The 17,891-nt window shown below is 51.3% G+C and overlaps 5 protein-coding genes across 5 annotated transcripts in view; 2 read left to right on the top strand and 3 right to left on the bottom strand.

The window, feature by feature from the left end:
* Positions 1 to 2,142: 2,142 nt before the first annotated feature.
* TREMEDRAFT_64560 (uncharacterized protein) lies at positions 2,143 to 3,554 on the top strand (the record flags this gene model as incomplete). The annotated part of the gene is made up of 2 exons (XM_007006779.1): positions 2,143 to 2,174; positions 2,231 to 3,554. 2 exons carry the CDS (start codon positions 2,143 to 2,145, stop codon positions 3,552 to 3,554), a joined length of 1,356 nt encoding a protein of 451 aa, XP_007006841.1.
* Positions 3,555 to 4,605: 1,051 nt separating this feature from the next.
* On the top strand, positions 4,606 to 7,371 carry TREMEDRAFT_64561 (uncharacterized protein; the record flags this gene model as incomplete). The annotated part of the gene is made up of 5 exons (XM_007006780.1): positions 4,606 to 4,754; positions 5,395 to 5,500; positions 5,648 to 5,731; positions 5,770 to 6,282; positions 6,925 to 7,371. 5 exons carry the CDS (start codon positions 4,606 to 4,608, stop codon positions 7,369 to 7,371), a joined length of 1,299 nt encoding a protein of 432 aa, XP_007006842.1.
* A 4,072-nt stretch (positions 7,372 to 11,443) lies between these two features.
* TREMEDRAFT_64563 (uncharacterized protein) lies at positions 11,444 to 13,950 on the bottom strand (the record flags this gene model as incomplete). Its single annotated transcript, XM_007006781.1, has 5 exons — positions 11,444 to 11,459; positions 11,630 to 12,961; positions 13,006 to 13,351; positions 13,399 to 13,839; positions 13,890 to 13,950. The coding sequence occupies 5 exons, from the start codon at positions 13,948 to 13,950 to the stop codon at positions 11,444 to 11,446; spliced, it is 2,196 nt and encodes a 731-aa protein (XP_007006843.1).
* A 151-nt stretch (positions 13,951 to 14,101) lies between these two features.
* On the bottom strand, positions 14,102 to 15,430 carry TREMEDRAFT_64564 (uncharacterized protein; the record flags this gene model as incomplete). The annotated part of the gene is made up of 5 exons (XM_007006782.1): positions 14,102 to 14,177; positions 14,218 to 14,320; positions 14,436 to 14,577; positions 14,995 to 15,072; positions 15,146 to 15,430. The coding sequence occupies 5 exons, from the start codon at positions 15,428 to 15,430 to the stop codon at positions 14,102 to 14,104; spliced, it is 684 nt and encodes a 227-aa protein (XP_007006844.1).
* A 1,315-nt stretch (positions 15,431 to 16,745) lies between these two features.
* TREMEDRAFT_64565 (uncharacterized protein) overlaps positions 16,746 to 17,891 on the bottom strand; it is a gene marked incomplete at both ends in the record, with an annotated part of 1,566 nt that continues 420 nt past the window's right edge. Inside the window, 3 exons of the mRNA XM_007006783.1 lie at positions 16,746 to 16,834; positions 16,967 to 17,555; positions 17,659 to 17,849. Coding sequence (XP_007006845.1) covers positions 16,746 to 16,834; positions 16,967 to 17,555; positions 17,659 to 17,849 — 869 coding nt within the window. The remainder of the gene's footprint in view (positions 16,835 to 16,966; positions 17,556 to 17,658; positions 17,850 to 17,891) is intronic.

Below are 17,891 nucleotides of genomic sequence, written 5' to 3' on the forward strand. Positions count from 1 at the left end.
AACCGCATTCAAGTTCCTCCTCTGTCCGAGAGGTACTGCGTTCCCTCCCGATCCTCCACCACGTTCTCCGAACTTCCCCCCCCATGGAGGCAACAGTCCAACCTTAACCTTAGCCTCCCTTACAGGGCATTCCTTCAGCCAATGTCCTGCTTCACCACACTCGGTACACTTCCCCTCCTTCCTCCTTGTCTCCCTCAGATCGGAGCTCGGCCTAGGCCATCTTCGGCGAACTTCGTCGATGTTTGGCGGTGTACTCTTTACCACCGTCGACATCATAGCCGCCTGGACACCACCCTGCGCCGAAGGTTGCCCCTTTTCCCATTTCTTCTCTTCTTTCTTCTCCGTCCTCTGACTTTCCACCACTGTCGTTGTCCTTATCCCTCCTTCCCTTTTCCTCTCTGCCTCCTTCTCCACTTGTCTCCTCCACAGGCGGTTGTCCAAGGGAATCACAAACTCCAATAGCTCTTTCACAGTCCCAAACGATCTACCGTGTCTTGCAATTTCATCTAGAAGGTGCGATTTTAGTCCTTTCTTGGCTCGGTCAACTAGGTTTCCATCATCAGACCACTTAAGAATCGCAACATGTCGCTGGAAGGCGGAGAAGTAGTCCGAAGCAGACCCGGTTTGCTTGAGGTCGTTAAGTTGTCGGGCCGCAGTTCCTTCTTCGTCTGGATCACCAAAGTTAGTCTTGAGGTACTTAACGAACTGATCGTGTGTCGTGAGGTACTCAGGAAGAGGTCTTTTGGATAGATCGGGCTGCACTGCAAGAAGAGGTGTTTCGCGTAGATGAGAGATCATGAAAAAGACTTTCTTAGTGTCGTCGGGGAAAAGATGAGAGTTCAATTCGAAATGTACGTCGCACTCAGACAGAAAGGCGGTTAACTTGTTCCGATCTCCTCTCCAGAGGTCTGGGTTAGGTAGCTTTATCCCCTTCCGTTGTTCGCCCACTACGCTTGGGGTCGCCGAAGTTTGCCGTCCCATGGCGTACCTCACTCCTTCTGATATCCCTTCTGCAATCCCGCCCACTGTATCCCTTTCTCTTCTCTGTTCCCATTCCTCCCTACGCCTTCTCTCCTCCATCATGTCTTTGTTCATATTCGCCACCATCTGCATCAAGGCCAACACCACCCCTTGTGTTCCTTCTTCTCCCAAGTTCGCCGTACTTCCAGTGTTTTCTCTTGGGCGTGGGGTTTGGTCTGATCCAAGTGGGGATCCCGCAGGTGGGAGAGCATTAGACGGAGGAGAAGGAGGGTTAGAAGGCACCGGTGGAACGAACTCATCTCCTTGAATTGATCCCCCCACACTATCCTCCACTCCAAGGTCCTGCCCCATTGCTCTGCTAAGCTCCTCCAATGCTCTCCTCTCGTTCTCCTCCATCCTGTCTCCATCCCTACTCATCCCTCGTGTAATTCTTCTTTCTGGTTCCATATTATCTTTGTACTTCTCCGAGGTTCGCACGGGTCGTCGGTAAGAGCGATCCTTGATACTGTCACGGGCGTCGAACAACTATTTCTTAATAGACCGACGGTCGACGAACCTCGGCTAACTTCACGCTCTGAGTCGATGTCTCACCCAACCAGGAGGGCGCAGACGTCGAAAGGAGTGTAACTACGGCGTACTTCGGCGTAGTTACTCTAACTGAGGTTTTATTCTACTGATGGCGATGTATCTCGATTGTATATAGCTATCTCTATGTCTTTCACTACTGACAACAATCAAGGATCGCTGAAGAACTTCAGCGATCTTCTCAGCTAATATTATCTACTCCTCCTAGACGTTCATCCAACCCTCTCGCGCTTTGACGTACTTCAACGCACTTCGTCCAACTTCCCCGAGCCCTCGGCCATCCTCTTCCTCCTTCGACTAACTCCGCCTAACATCGCCGCACTTCTGCTCCCATTGTCCCTACTTAGCCTAACTCCGTCTAACTTCGCCGTACTTCTGCTCCCATTGTCCCTACTTAGACTAACTCCGCCTAACATCGCCGCACTTCTGCTCCCATTGTCCCTACCTAGCCTAACTCCGTCTAACTTCGCCGTACTTCTGCTCCCATTGTCCCTACCTAGCCTAACTCCGTCTAACTTCGCCGTACTTGGTCTCAGAAGTCCTGAGTTACGTGTAGAGTAAAGAGGTTAAGACGTGATGGGGGTTTTGATGGTCAAAGGAGGGTCATTGTTGGTGGAATAATCGAGGTGTCACGACGTAGTTCGTGACACTTGTTAATTAGTAGACGTGAGATCATCACGTATAATCGTCCAAACTGGCCCTGCCTCAAGGCAGTCCGGCCACACAACAAAGCCCTCCGCTGTGCTTCATGCACATCTGGTCCCTGCTCCTTCTGTCCCGTCTCCTCTGCTCGGGACATCCCGCCCCGTCCCTCCGACCCTTCGCCTTTCCCCCCTCCTCAGACTCCAGCGTCTGTCCCCCGTTCGCGGGTACCTCCTTCGTCCCTCCGGTCGGTTCGCCGTACTTCGCCGGACCTCCGCCCGTCGCCTCCGTCGCCGTCGCCCTTCGCTCCTGTGGCCGGCCCATCACGTCTCCCGGCTGTTCCTCCTTCGTCTTCTCGCCGTCCTTCGGCCTCTGCTCCTTCGGCCTCCCGTCCTTCGGCCTCCCGTCCTTCGGCCTCTCGTCCTTCGGCGCCACGTCCGTCCTCTCCAGTGGTAGCTTCTCCTCCGGCTCACGGCACCCGAAGTCGGCGTCCTTCTGTTCCTCCGGCCACTTCGGCGGCCCCTCCCGTCACCCCTCCCTCTGCTTCCCAGAAGACACCGAAGTCTTCTTTAAAGAAATCAAAAGGGAAATCTAAAGAGAAGGAGGTTGCCTTCAATGATGGTGATGTGGAAGATGAAGATACTCAGCGTGCTGGTCCCTCTGCTCCCCGGTTGTCCCTCGTCCACCCTCGTATCTCCCTGGACGTCCGTATTCCTGAGGACAAAAAGGAATTCGCCACTTATCGTTCTCTCGTCCTCGGTCTCACTACTCAGCTCGAGGCCGCCCAAAATGATACATCTCTCCTGCTTGACTTCTCTTCTCGTCAAGCTAACGCTTTAAACAATCTTACTGCGGCGTTAGTAGATGTAGTCAACACTGGGGCTCTGGACGACGAAGCAAGGACGAGGTTAGCGGACGTCTCTCGCCGAAGCCTTACTGAGATAGCCGATGTTCGCCGAAGACTGTTCGACACCCCCTTCCTAGTTACTCCTATGGCGTATGAGCCACCACCGTCCCTTGACTGGTTAGGTCGCCGTAGTAGTTCTCGTGTCCCAGCTTCCGCCCAGACTGCTCTCGACCTCCTCAGTCTTCCCTTCGAGTGTCTACGGACCATACGTTCTCTGTGGAGGACTCCAAGCATGCAAGCTGCTCGAGATGTCCAGGACTTCGGTGACTTCTTCGGGGCTATGAATCGGGCATGGAATGCTTCTCTCTCTACTGCGTTCCCGTCTGAGACTCTCGATCTACCTTCGGTCATCGGTAGCCTCCACACCAATCCTGCGGGACCGAGTAGATCGAAGGAGAAAGGAAAAGGAAAAGGTAAGGGTAAGAGTAAGGACAAGTGAGCGGTACGTAGCTGTAATCCTATGTTGTATGCAGTACGTTCTACCTCCTAGCCCTTCGCAGTCGCCCTTCCTTCGGCTTAGTAGGGTGAAGTTCGTGGAACTTCGCCAATATGTCATCAGCTCCATCGACGTTCTCCACTGGTTCCCATGATACTGAGTCGTCTGTTCCTTCGTAACCTAACCACTCCACCAAGTACTCTAACTTTCCTGACCTCTATTTACTCTAGAGTCCACAATGTCTTTTACCTCCCACGATTCCCCTACATTATCTACCTCTACTGGGCCAGGTGGTTCAGCTTGCTGACCAGGAAATATTGGAGGGTGATAAGGACGGAGCAAGGAGACATGGAATACATCATGGATACCTGCCATCGTTCCTGGTAATTCCAATTTACAAGCATGAGAACCTACCTGCCGCACTACCTTGTACGGCCCACTCTGCTTAACATCTAACTTCTTCATTGGTCTCTTCGTCTTAATGTTCTCTAACGACAGCATCACTAGGTCTCCTTCCGCGAAGTTCGGCGCAGCGCGGTGTTTCCTATTGTATCCTTCGGCGTACTTCTCATTAGCTTTCTTAATCCCTTCGATACACTCCTTATGTATCTCGGTCAAATCTTTTACCACCACCGTAGCAGCGGGTACTTCGACTTCACTGGCCTTGATTTCTTCAGCCCATCGAGGATGATATCCATAGTTGGCATAAAATGGTGTCTTATTAATCGCGGAATGGTGGGTGTTATTGTAGGCGAAGCTAGCTCGAGCTAGTAACTTCGACCAGTCATTCTGTTGATAGGAGGTGAAAATTCGAAGATAGAGCTCTAAAGACTGGTTGGTTCGTTCGGTCTGTCCATCAGTCTGTGGATGATATGCAGTAGAGAGATGTAGTCTTATCCCGAGACTATCGGTCAAGTTCTTCCAAAATTTCGAGGTGAACTTCGATCCCCTGTCAGATACTATGTTCTCTGGTAGCCCATGCTGAGCCACCACATAGTCCATTATCAACTCGGATAGGCCAGCTGCGGTTAACTTCGTCGTAGTCGGGATAAAGATGGCCCATTTGGTCAACCGGTCCACCACTACTAAGATGGAATTGTGTCCATGGGAATTCAGGAGCTCTTCAATGAAATCCATCAAAATGCTGGACCATGGCTTCGTAGCCACTTCCAGTGGTTTAAGCTCTCCATGGGGTCTCTGCCTGTTAGTCTTTGCTCTCTGGCATACCGCACATCCAGTGATGTAATCTTCAACATCTTTCCTTACTCCAACCCAAACGTAGTCCCGTAGGACTAGCTCCAGAGTCTTCGCTGAGCCTGGGTGACCAGCTAGAACCGAGTCATGTCGCATCTTCATGATCTTTAGTCGAGCATCGGCGTAGTTCGGCACATAAGTAACACCATCAAACGTAAGGAACCCCCTTGAATCCCATCCCCCACGAAGTATTAAGGGAGACCGCGAGTTACGGCGTAGTTCGGTGACCGACTCTGGTTCCTGCACATTATCGTGACATGTCGGATGAGAGCACTTAGCACAGGTTACTGTCACGAACTACGTCGTAACATCCCTGACAACCGCCATCACCGACCCTCCTTTCCTCATCACCGACCTTCCTTTCATCATCACCAACCTCCACTCGAACCACTGAGACGGACTACGGCGAAGTTACGAGAACCAAGAGGGTATTATTTGTCACGACAACCCCGCCTAGCGGAGAACTACGGCGAAGTTAGGGGAAGGGAACCGAGGGGTAGCAGAGCAGGGGAAGTTAGGCGAAGTTAGTCGAAGTGAGTAGAGTAGGATCTCGGGGATATGACGAGGTACGGCGAGGTTGAACGAAGAGGACTGAGCGTGAGGCAGTGCAGGAGTTGAGGGACATTCTAGGAGAAGTGAGGAGTAGTATAGATAGGTTACAGGTCGCTGAACTTCTTCAGCGATCCTTGATTGTTGTCAGTAGCGAGCGATATATTCAGTAGCTACAACCACCAAGTTAAGGAGAGCTACCACCGAGCAGTTCGACGTACTACGGCGAGGTTAGCCGCAGTTACTCGACGATCACCTTATCACTTACCACTCGACCTATTACTACGGCATAGTTAGCCGTAGTTCCCCTACGAGTACCCTGTCCTAGTGAGACATCGACGCCACACTACGACGTAGTTAGCCGAGGTTTGTCGACCGTCGGTCAGAAGAGGAGAAGAAACGACGATTGTGACAGTATCAAGGATCGCTCTTACCGACGACCCGTACAAACCTCGGAGCAGTTCAAGATTGTATGCAACCGGAAAGAAGAGTTACAAGAAGTATGAGTAGACCAGGAGAAACGGTAGAAGAGACGGAGAGGAGGATGTTGGAGGAATTAAGACAAAACTTGGGGCCATTGCCTGGTGCAATTGATACCCCCGAAGGATCAACCCAAGGAGATGATTTTTATCCACCCCTACCTCTTGAACCACCCCCCCTGCCAACCGGATTATCAGAACCACCGACTGTAGGGACAGGTTCAGAAGGGTCGGGACAAACACCGCGACCAAGGGAGAAGAACACGGAAGGTGGACTAAGTTCGGCGGGGAGCGAAGGAGTAGGGAGAGCGGAGGAAGAGGCCACCACTCAGAAAATGATGCTGGCGATGATGAACATGATGATGGAGATGAACAGGGACATGATAGCGGAGAGGAGACGTCGGGAGGAACAGGAGAAGAAGAAGGAACAGGAGACGGTTGGAGGAATAGTTGAAGGGATCTCTGAAGGGGTACGATTCGCCATGGGGAGACAAGCTTTGGCGACCCCAGGCGTGGCTGAGATAGGAGGAGGGATAAAACTTCCCCTCCCAGACCTTTGGAGAGGCGAGAGGTCAAAGCTCACCGCCTTCATCTCAGAATGTGAAGTTCACTTCGAAATCAACGCCCGCAAGTTCCCCACTGACCGAGTAAAAATCTTTTTCATGATCTCCCACCTACGCGATACCCCTCTTCTCGCCGTCCAACCGGATTTGCCTAAAGACGACCCCCCCGAACACCTTCTAGTCTATAAGAAGTTCATCCAATATCTCAAGACCAACTTCGGAGACCCTGATGAGGAGGGAACCGCCGCTAGGGGAATAAACGAGCTTCGACAGAATGGGTCGGCTTCGGCGTACTTCGCCGCCTTTCAGCGATATGTAGCGGTGTTAGGATGGGGCGATGATGGGAACCTTGTGGACCGGGCAAAGAATGGACTGAAAAGTCACTTGCTGGATGAGATCGCTCGGCACGGAAAGGTCTTCAAGACTGTCCGCGAGTTGATTGAGTTCGTGGTCCCCATGGACAATCGCTTGCATCAGCGAAGGGTGGAGAAGGAGAATGAGAAGAAGAGGAAGGAAACAAAGGACCAGGGGGAGAAGAAAGAGGAAGTAAATCGGGGAGGGGAACGGAGGAGCGAGGAGAAATGGCAATCTACGCCGAAGTTCGAGGGCGCGCAATCGAAGGGCACGAACGGGGGAAGGGCAATACCAACGGATGTAGACGAACTAAATCGTCGTTGGCCGAGACCCAGTGCTGATGAGGTTTTAAAGCGTCGGGAGGAAGGGAAGTGTACTGGGTGTGGAGAGAGAGGGCATTACAACCGGGATTGTCCTGTAATAGCGGCGAAGGTAAAAGCCGGGATCATCCCCTTGAGATCTTTTGGACAAAATGCTGGAGGAGAAGGGAGATTTAGCACGGGAGGAAACGCCGTCCCTCTTGGGGACAGGAAGAAGATCAATGCAGTTGGAGGGGAAGAAGCATGTGTTGGAGAGCGGGGGATGGACGAGGAGGAAAAAGATGGGGACCCGTCGCGATAGGCGAGACTCGGCGGGTCCGCACTCATATTCTCTCGGCCACTGTCCCTACCCCCAGTAAAAGGAAAGAGCTGATGAGACCAGGTAAATGTGTATATAAATCCTTAAACACCACTCCGAAATGTATAAACGACTGTCATACCCTAATCCCTTCCACTTGTAACAACCAACCCAAATCTAACGTGTATGTCGAAGGAATCGAACTAACGGCCCTGTGGGACACTGGGGCAACCTGTTCATATATAAGTCCCAAGGCGGTCAGGAAGATTAGGAAGGAGAGGAGGAAATACCCCGTGAGTGTACCAGTTCATATGTTCGATGGCTCGGTTAGTGTGGCTGGTCCCATTACGGAGTTTGTCGAAGTGAGTCTGGGTGTCGAGAAGTTAGGCGAAGTTCGCCAAATTAAGCTGGATGTTACCGCCCTTTGTGACGCGGATGTTGTGATAGGGTGGGAATGGATGAGAGAAGAGAGAGTAATCCTGAATGGGGGAGCGAATATGATATCCTTCCCTGCCAATGAGGAAAGCACGGTATCCTTTCCCCCACCCTTACCGAGTGAAAGAGAGGAGTTATCCTCTCCCCTTCCACAGACGAGAAATGTTGCGAGCCTGGCAGCCATAGGGCTCAGGACTCGAACCGACGAGACAGACCTCCGCGGCGAAGATGAGCTTGAAGAGCTGAGCCCGGAGGAACAAGACGAGTTGTTCCAGGTAGTTCCTGAACAATACCACCAGTACATTGACGTTTTTAATCCAAAGAAGGGAGGAGAGACCCTTCCCCCTTCAAGGTCCTACGATTTGAAGTTTGAGCTTAAGGAGGGGGCGAACCTTAAGGTCGCCTCCCTCTATGCTCAAGGAGAAGATCAGAGACGCGCGCTGAGAGACATACTAGATCGCGAAATCGCCGCTGGCCGAATTCGGGCAAGTAACTCGCCATACGGCTCACCAATGTTTATGATACCGAAGAAAGCCGAAGGACAATGGCGAATGGTCATCGACTATCGAAAACTGAACGAAGCGACCATACCAGATGCCTACCCTCTCCCTCTAATAGGTCAAATTACCGAAGAACTTGGAAAAGCAAGGTATTTCAGCAAACTAGATCTAATTGGAGCATACCAATTGTTGAGGGTGACAGAGGGACATGAACACCTGACGGCGTTCAGGACACAGTATGGTATGTTTGAATCTCTGGTTGTTCGTGATGGGCTGCGAAACGCCCCCGCGGTCTTCCAACACTTCCTAAATGAGGTGTTTAGGGAGCTACTAGGGAATGGAGTCGTGGTCTACATTGACGATATCCTCATTTATGGGAATACGTTGGAGGAATTACGAGGAACTACGGCAAAGGTCTTTGAGGTACTGCGGAAGGCGAGCCTGTACGTGAAAGCTAGTAAGTGCGAGTTCGAAAGAGATTCGGTGGTGTTTCTGGGTTTCGTGGTATCCTCTAAAGGTGTATCGGTGAACCCAGAATACATTGATGCCATCACTTCCTTCCCACGTCCTAAGAATCTACGAGAGTCAAGGGGATTCATTGGAGTTGTAAGCTATTACAGGCGCTTTGTCCCCAACTTCTCGAAGATTGCTAGACCTATCAATGACTTGACAAGGAAGGAGGTACCATTTGTATGGGGAGTTGAACAGGAGTCAGCCTTCAAAGAGTTGAAGGCTAGGATGTGTACTGCGCCGGTGTTAGCCCATTTTGACCCTACATTGAAGACGATATTACAGACAGATGCGTCGTTCTTCGGCTGGGGGTTCATAATTTCGCAGATCAACACGGCTGGTCAAGAACACCCGGTAGCTATTGAGTCTGGTGCTTTCAACACAGCTCAGCTGAATTATACGGTAGGAGAAAAGGAGTTCCTCGCTGTAGTGGAGGGTTTCAGAAGAAGGAGACACTTATTATTGCAGGTAGAAACCACAGTACTTACCGACCATCTAAACCTTACCTACTGGATGGAACCGAAACAACTCAGTCCTCGGCAAGGTAGGTGGGTAGAGGAGCTAGCTAACTTCAGGTTTAAAATGGTTTATCGACCAGGAACCCAGGCAAGTCTTCCAGATGGATTATCTAGACGGGCGGACTATCATTCCGGGAAAGGAAGTACCATGGTACAAGAGAGCAACCTTATCCAAGGTCTGCCGAAGTTCGACGAAGTTGACGCCACCACATCGGAGTTGCGTCACCTCCTTCGGGCATTGCAAGGGACAAGGGAGGTAAAGGAAAATGATCTTGTGGACCCTACGGATCTAGTACTTGGAGTTCAGGAGGACGAAGACATAGAAGGGGTCAGAGAAGAATTATTAGGAGTCGTTTGCGCTGAGTGTTCTCATCCTACGTGTAACGATAACGTGCAGGAACCAGGATCAATCACCGAACTACGCCGTAGTTCGCGGTCTCCTCTAATCCTTCGTGGGGGGTGGAACTCAAGAGGTTTCCTCACATTCGACGATCACATTTATGTGCCGAACTACGCCGATGCTCGACTGAAGATCATGAAAATGCGACATGACTCGGCCTTAGCTGGTCACCCAGGTTCAGCGAAGACCCTTGAGCTAGTTCTAAGGGACTATGTCTGGATTGGAGTAAGGAAGGATGTTGAGGACTACATCGCTGGATGCGCGGTATGTCAGAGAGCAAAGACTAACAGGCAGAAACCCCATGGAGAGCTTAAACCACTGGAGGTAGCTACGAAACCTTGGTCTAGCATCTCGATGGATTTTATATCGAGGAGCTGCCAAATTCCCATGGATATAATTCCATCCTGGTAGTGGTGGATCGGTTGACCAAATGGGCCATTTTTATCCCGACTACGACGAAGTTAACCGCAGCCGGCCTATCAGAGTTGATATTGGACTATGTGGTGGCCCAGCATGGGTTGCCAGAGAATATAGTATCGGACAGGGGATTGAAGTTTACCTCCAAGTTCTGGAAGAATTTGACCGATAGTCTCGGAATAAGACTACATCTCTCTACTGCATATCATCCACAGACTGACGGACAGACCGAACGAACCAACCAGTCTTTGGAACTGTATCTTCGAATCTTCACCTCCTATCAGCAGAACTGTAACGGTACTGGAAACACGACGACTAGGTCGCAGGTTGGGTCGAACTCGATGGAGGTCTCGTGGAAATCTAGGGGCTCTGGTGCTAATGGATCGTGTCTCCTCTGCAATCGATGTAGCCAAAGAATGATATTGAAGAATCAGCAAAGTTGGTACTTTGCTGATTGTACTATATACTGTCTACAGGTATCCGTGTCCTCCTCTCAGTTCCTACTGCAAGCGTCTATGTACATACTCGGACAGGTGAAAAACCGCTTTTGAGCAAACCCAGTGGGGAAATCTCGAAAAGGGAAAACCCGTCCCTACCTACTGCAGCACTGCCTCCAACTCCCGCTTTCCTCTGTCCTAATCCGTCGAACTCGATAGAGTCCTCTCGATTCGTTGTTACCCCGTAACAAGAACGACTGGTCGAAGCTACTCGCTCGAGCTAGCTTTGCTTACAACAACACCCAGCACTCTGCGATAAACAAAACCCCATTCTATGCGAACTATGGATATCACCCTCGTTGGGCTGAAGAGATAAAGGCTAGCGAAGTTGAGGTACCCGCTGCTACAGTGGTAGTGAAGGATCTTACCGAAATACATAAAGAGTGTATCGAAGGAATTGAGAAGGCTAATGAGAAGTACGCCGAAGGGTATAATAGGAAGCACCGGACTACGCCGAACTTCGTGGAAGGTGACCTAGTGATGCTGTCATTAGAGAACATTAAGACTAAAAGGCCTATGAAGAAGTTAGACGTTAAGCAAAGTGGACCGTACAAGGTAGTACGGCAGGTGGGGTCTCATGCTTGTAAATTGGAATTACCAGGAACGATGGCAGGTATCCATGATGTATTCCATGTCTCCTTGCTCCGTCCATATCACCCTCCAGTATTTCCTGGTCAGCAAGCTGAACCACCTGGCCCGGTAGAGGTGGATAACGTAGGAGAATCATGGGAAGTAAAGGATATTGTGGATTCAAGAGTAAACAAGAGGTCAGGGAAGCTAGAGTATCTAGTGGAATGGTTAGGCTACGAGGGCTCTGATGATTCAGTATCATGGGAACCAGTAGAGAATGTGGACGGAGCTGATGACATATTGGCGAAGTTCCACGAACTTCACCCTGGTAAACCGAAGAAAGGACGAGTGGTGAGATCACGGGCGAGGAAGTAATCCATACAACGGGTACAACATTAGCTAAGTACAACTCACTGCTGCGAACTTCCTCCCTGTTCCCCGTTCCCCGGTGGAGGACCACCTCCAGAACTATTCTCGGTATCCTTTGGTGGTACTACCCGTCGAAGGGCCCGAGTCTCTCTCCATGCCATATTGAAGGCCAGAATGTGGGAGTCGTGGAGAGCAGAGTCGCGAGCGATATTCAGACTAGGCAGCTTCCATAACTGCCGAAGAATTCTAAGACAGTCCGGGGGAAGAGCCAGGATATCGAGGAAGGCAGCATCCTGAGAACTGAGTCGAGCCGGATTGGGTGGCCTTAGCCAGTCAAGCGTGGGGGGAAGGAGATACTCGATGGGATTCAGGAGGAAAGGAGAGTCGAAGAGATTGCGGTAGAAGTCGCTCATTTCCGTAATAAGCTCCCGAGAGACTCTAGCTAACTCCGTCCGCGCTAATGGGCCTATATCGGACGAGCTTACAAGAGTTGCCATTGTCCGGGACAGAGTGTTCATACCAGAGACCAGTTTCATGCAATACTCGAGAAGCTTCGCCGTGTCTCGTCGATTGGCGTGCAGCTGTGTGGTCAACCCGATAATGAGAGAACGGAAGGTAGCCAGTTGTTTCTCCTCCTCTGGGATTCGAGGATCGTCGGTGACGTAGGGGTGGTCTAGGGGAATAGGAATTTCCTCTGGTAGCTGAGTACCTTCATTTTCTACCACGGCAGGTTCAAATTGGACAGCCTTCTTCTTCTTGCCTTTCCCTTTTTGAGCCTTCGACGAAGAAGTGTTGGCAGGAGGGGCAGGGGTTGAGAGCCCAGTCGCAGGAGGGACAGATGGTTGACGGCTTCGGGTACCGAGAGCAGGAGGAAGACTAAGAGAGGAGTCCTCTTGTGTTGAGACAGGAGTAGGACGGCTCCTGGTAGGACGAGACGGACCGGCCGAAGGGGTAGCCGGGAGACGAGATGGACCAGCCACAGGAGTAGAGGGCTGGAGGGAGGCGGAAGGAGCACGACGAGGCGCGCGGCGAGACGAACCTGCCGAAGGAGTAGCAGGGAGACGAGACGGTCCGGCCACGGGAGAGTTTGGCGGGCGACGGACGGCGGGTGACGGCGAGGTCGGGCCGGGAGAGGAGAAGTTCGCCGAAGGAGGGGGAGAAGGGAATTCCTTGTCCTGGGCCGTGGGGAGACGGTGACGAACGGCGGCAGACGGGGTGAAGGGAGCAGAAGATCTTGGGGGAATGTCCCGAGCGATATTGGGGGGACAGAACGAGCAAGGGCCGGAAGTACAGGAAGCACAACGGGATCCGCGATTATGAGGTTTAACCGGTCGCAGACACGGCCATTTCTTTCTCCCGTATGTGATAATTTCGCAACTATTGATCAGCAGATGTAAAAACCTTCGTGGGAATAGACCTACCGACATCTATCGCAAGACTCGTCCGGACTGGCAACCTCCCAACGCTCCCTTTCGTCGACAAACAGCTTCCATAGCCTATCTTGTTCCCGCAACGACGCCTTACGAGCACTCCCTGGCTCCTTGGTAGGGGAGGGAGACTTTTCTCCCAGGACAGACGGAGACCGACTACGAGTAACCTCGGTCCGTTTTGCTGACGAAGGGCGAACATCGCCCTGGGCGGAGGACAACCGACGACGTTTCTCGACCTTGACCTCGTCCAGCTTAGCCATGTAGGCTAAGCGCTTCTTCCCATTGGAACTCAATACCCTCACGCGAACTTCGGGGGACCCATCGACTTCACGAACAGCTGTACATGTTAGCACTCACGGACAGGTTATGCAATGGGGAACGTACGACTTAATGCGTTTAACTCGGACAACCAGCCATCCCTATCCTCAAACAATTCTTCGTCACCAAGATCAACATCATACGTTTCTTCATCTACATCACCCATTTCTTCATCATCACCACCTGCACCACCCGTTCTCTCATCACCAACAACATCACCCGTCTCTTCGTCACTACTGACGACGTCCATCTCCTCGTCGTCATCATCAATTTCCACCACAGTGGCGGACTGACCCGAAGGTTGCGAAAGGCCAACAGGAGCAGGTCTGACCTCCTGCTGGCCAGAAGAGAGAGGGGTCGGCGCAGTAGCGGGGGACACAGGGACAGAGGGAACCGCGGCAGGAGCTCCAGTGACAGGAGCGGCGACAGAGGGCGAACCGTCGGTAATTGCCAGGGCCCCAAAACCCATGGACGACACTTGACGGGGGGTATCCCTCTGCTGAGAGACTGAATTGATCAGCAATACGCTAGCTTATGAGCAGCACAAATGAACTAACGGGTAGCGGCGAAACGATCCATAAAGGCCTGGTAGGCGTCGAGTTGTTGGCGAGTGCTCATATTGTTAAAATATGTCAAATTGAGATGTTTGTTAAGGTAAGGGTGGAGAATCGATATACGATGATAGTACGATTTAGGATTATTACTGGGGAAGAAGAAGAAGTGGGCCGAAGTACTGGGTATTTAGTATAACTGACACGACTACTCGTCGTCAGGGCGCTGGTAACTTCGCATAACAAGGTGTCTCAGCAACAACAAACACCATGGCGACGATCAAAATTCCCACGCTACGTGTCTCACATTCATATAAGTTAGGGATACGCTGACGAACTTCGACGAGGTTTGTTGTACCCCAAATCCTCTGTCTCACTTACAACGTAATTACCACAGGGTAACAACAAACAACCACGGTGAACTTCGACGAAGTTAACTGTCTGATTCACAACGAACCATGGTATCATCTACCAACAACTGATATATGACCAATTGTGTTTCCTACAACCTGCTGAGTGTCTTTTTCTTCAATACATGCATACAAAGCTCACGAGGACGTTCGCGCCTAAGGAGGGGGCGACTGTCACGAACTACGTCGTAACATCCCTGACAACCGCCATCACCGACCCTCCTTTCCTCATCACCGACCTTCCTTTCATCATCACCAACCTCCACTCGAACCACTGAGACGGACTACGGTGAAGTTACGAGAACCAAGAGGGTATTATTTGTCACGACAACCCCGCCTAGCGGAGAACTACGGCGAAGTTAGGGGAAGGGAACCGAGGGGTAGCAGAGCAGGGGAAGTTAGGCGAAGTTAGTCGAAGTGAGTAGAGTAGGATCTCGGGGATATGACGAGGTACGGCGAGGTTGAACGAAGAGGACTGAGCGTGAGGCAGTGCAGGAGTTGAGGGACATTCTAGGAGAAGTGAGGAGTAGTATAGATAGGTTACAGGTCGCTGAACTTCTTCAGCGATCCTTGATTGTTGTCAGTAGCGAGCGATATATTCAGTAGCTACAACCACCGAGTTAAGGAGAGCTACCACCGAGCAGTTCGACGTACTACGGCGAGGTTAGCCGCAGTTACTCGACGATCACCTTATCACTTACCACTCGACCTATTACTACGGCATAGTTAGCCGTAGTTCCCCTACGAGTACCCTGTCCTAGTGAGACATCGACGCCACACTACGACATAGTTAGCCGAGGTTTGTCGACCGTCGGTCAGAAGAGGAGAAGAAACGACGATTGTGACAGTTACCCCCAATAATTCTTCTCTAACCTCCTCCACCTCTTCGTCTTCTTGTATCCCAACTATCAAATCCATAGGATCAATGAGGTCGTTTTCTCGTACTTCCTTTGTACCCTGTAAAGCTCGAAGTAGGTGTTGTAACCCAGAGCTAGTGTCGTCAAGTTCGTCGAACTTCGGCAAACCTTCCATGAGATTGCTCTCTTGCACCATGGTACTCCCTTTTCCCGAGTGGTAGTCCGCTCTTCTCGATAATCCGTCCGGCAGTGTGGCTTGTTTTCCTGGTCGATACACCATTTTGAACCTGAAGTTAGAGAGCTCTTCGACCCACCTACCCTGTCTAGGGCTAAGTTGTTTAGGTTCCATCCAATACGTCAAATTCAAATGATCTGTGAGAACTGTAGTCTCTACCTGTAGCAGTAAGTGTCTCCTTCTTCTGAAAGCCTCAACGATAGCTAGTAACTCCTTTTCGCCTACCGTGTAGTTCAACTGCGCCGCCTGGAACGCTCCGGACTCGATAGCCACCGGATGTTCTTGCCCCAACTCGTTCACCTGCGAAATTATGAAACCCCAGCCGAAGAACAACGCATCTGTTTGTAGTAGTGTCTTCAACGAAGGGTCAAAATGAGCCAATACTGGGGCCCTACACATCCTCTCCTTTAATTCCTTAAAAGCTCTTTCCTGCTCTACTCCCCAAACAAACGGTACATCCTTCCTGGTGAGATCTGTCACAGGGTTGCTTCTTCGTTAACTTCCTACGACCGACGGCCAATAACTTCGTGGGCTTCGACCTTTACCAACTTCGTTGTTCGAGATATGAAATAGGTGACAATAACTTCTGGGTGTAATAACTTCGTACTTTACTAACTTCTATCACTAAGACAACAACCAGAGATCGTCAAAGATCTCTGGGAACTTCGGCCCTTAAGTACTTCGTCCTTCCCTAACTTCGTCAACGCAGAACTTCGTTCAACCCGACGTCCCGAGCTTCGTACCTCACGAACTTCGTCCCCGACGAAGTTCGTGCCTTCCTAACTTCGTATCCTCCTAACTTCGTATCTCCCTAACTTCGTATCTTCCTAACTTCGTATCCCCCTAAGTTCCTACATGACTAACTTCGTCCTCGACGAAGTTAGCCTCCTAATACCCTCGTGGGTGGTGAAGTTCATGCGAACTGGGTCGTTGATGGCGAACTGATGTCCAAAGGAACTTCGTTTGATGGGAAAGGATAATGTCACGCGGCGCCGCGTGACAGTCGCCCCCTCCTTGAGCGCGAACGTCCTCGTGAGCGAACATCAACGCCGAAAAGAACAAAACAACTCAGCATGAAGTTCGGTTCTCACCCTTCTCCTCAAACCAACTTCCTGACAATGTAATTCCCGTAATGAAATTCCAGGAAAATCTGAAACCTCCTTTGGCTACGCCGCCTTCCTCACAACAAGATCGCCATCTACCGAACTTCGTAACTTGCCTCCTAGACATTGGAAAATCGTGGGGGAAATTCGTATGTGACAAGAAGATATGACAATGATAGAGGAATTTTATGTATGGGGAATGGGAAGCAATAATCTGTTCGTGAGTGCAGTATCCATGAGTGCAAGTAGGAAACCCCTTAGCCTAAAAACTTTCTCTCGTATCCAGGGATCTTCGTGGTATCCTGGACTCCATGAAACACAACGTTGACGACGGGAACGCCCTTATCTGTTGTCAACAGCAACGAATTTCCCCTTATACTTTGTAAGTCGACGAACTTCCCCCCCTAACTTCTTCAATTCTAACTCTCTTCTTACATCTCAACCAACTCTCTCACTAAATTCATCTCTTCATACCCACCATGGCCCCGTCTACCCCTCGAAAACTCGTCAAATCTCCTCCTTCGAACGTTGCCCGAAGGACTCGAAGCAGTAAGTTCTAATTGCCTAAGAATTTCGTGGAGAAGTTTCGTGTCATGGCTGATGTTAGTGTCCCGGGTCCAGTCTCCCCCTCCTGCTCCTCCTTCGTCCTTCGTCCGCCGCCTTGCCAGCTCGGCTGGCCTTCGCCTCTCTTCCTTGTCGGCCGCTCTCCCTTCTCTGTCGGCGTCTTCCTCGTCTTCCGCGCCTCCCGCTCCCGTCGCCGGTCCATCCTCGACTCCGGCCAAGAGAAAAGCTCCCTCGAAAGAGGCGAGTTTAAGAAGAAAATCTTCCATCCTTCGGTCTCCTAAGAAGAGACATCGACGAACTTCTTCACCAATATCGGTGTCCTCTTCCTCTTCGTCCGCTTTGTCCTCGCCCACCCCCGCTCGCAAACGGGTACGGGTTGAAGCCCCCTCTTCCTCGCCTGTTCCTCGTCCGGGAACGGTAAGAACTTCGGCGAGTCTCTTGGCCCTCCTCGCGGCCCAACCTGGAAGGTGGGAGCTTGCTCCCAAGGGCGAAGAATGTGATCGCTGCCGGTGAGTGAATCAAACTTCCCAGAACGTAACAGATCCTAACTTCCAGTGACGAGCAATCTCGTCACCCCGACTTCCCCTGTGTTCGTCCTTGTGGGACCAACCGCGGTACACGATGTGCATCGTGTACATCAGGTGTCTGTTCCTTCCTCCCCCCTTCCCCTGCTAAACAGAGGAAAGTCTCGACAACTTCTCGCTCTTCGCCCGTCGCTCGCTCGTCGCCCCCCGCTGCTCGTCGTTCGGTGTTCGCGACCGAATCTCCTTCGTCATCGGACGAACTTCCCGGTCTTCCTCCTCCTCTTCCTCCTTCGGTTTGTTAATGCGAAGCAGCAT

This window comes from Tremella mesenterica, assembly GCF_000271645.1.
Source record: "Tremella mesenterica DSM 1558 unplaced genomic scaffold TREMEscaffold_11, whole genome shotgun sequence".
Taxonomy (NCBI): Eukaryota; Fungi; Basidiomycota; class Tremellomycetes; order Tremellales; family Tremellaceae; genus Tremella; species Tremella mesenterica.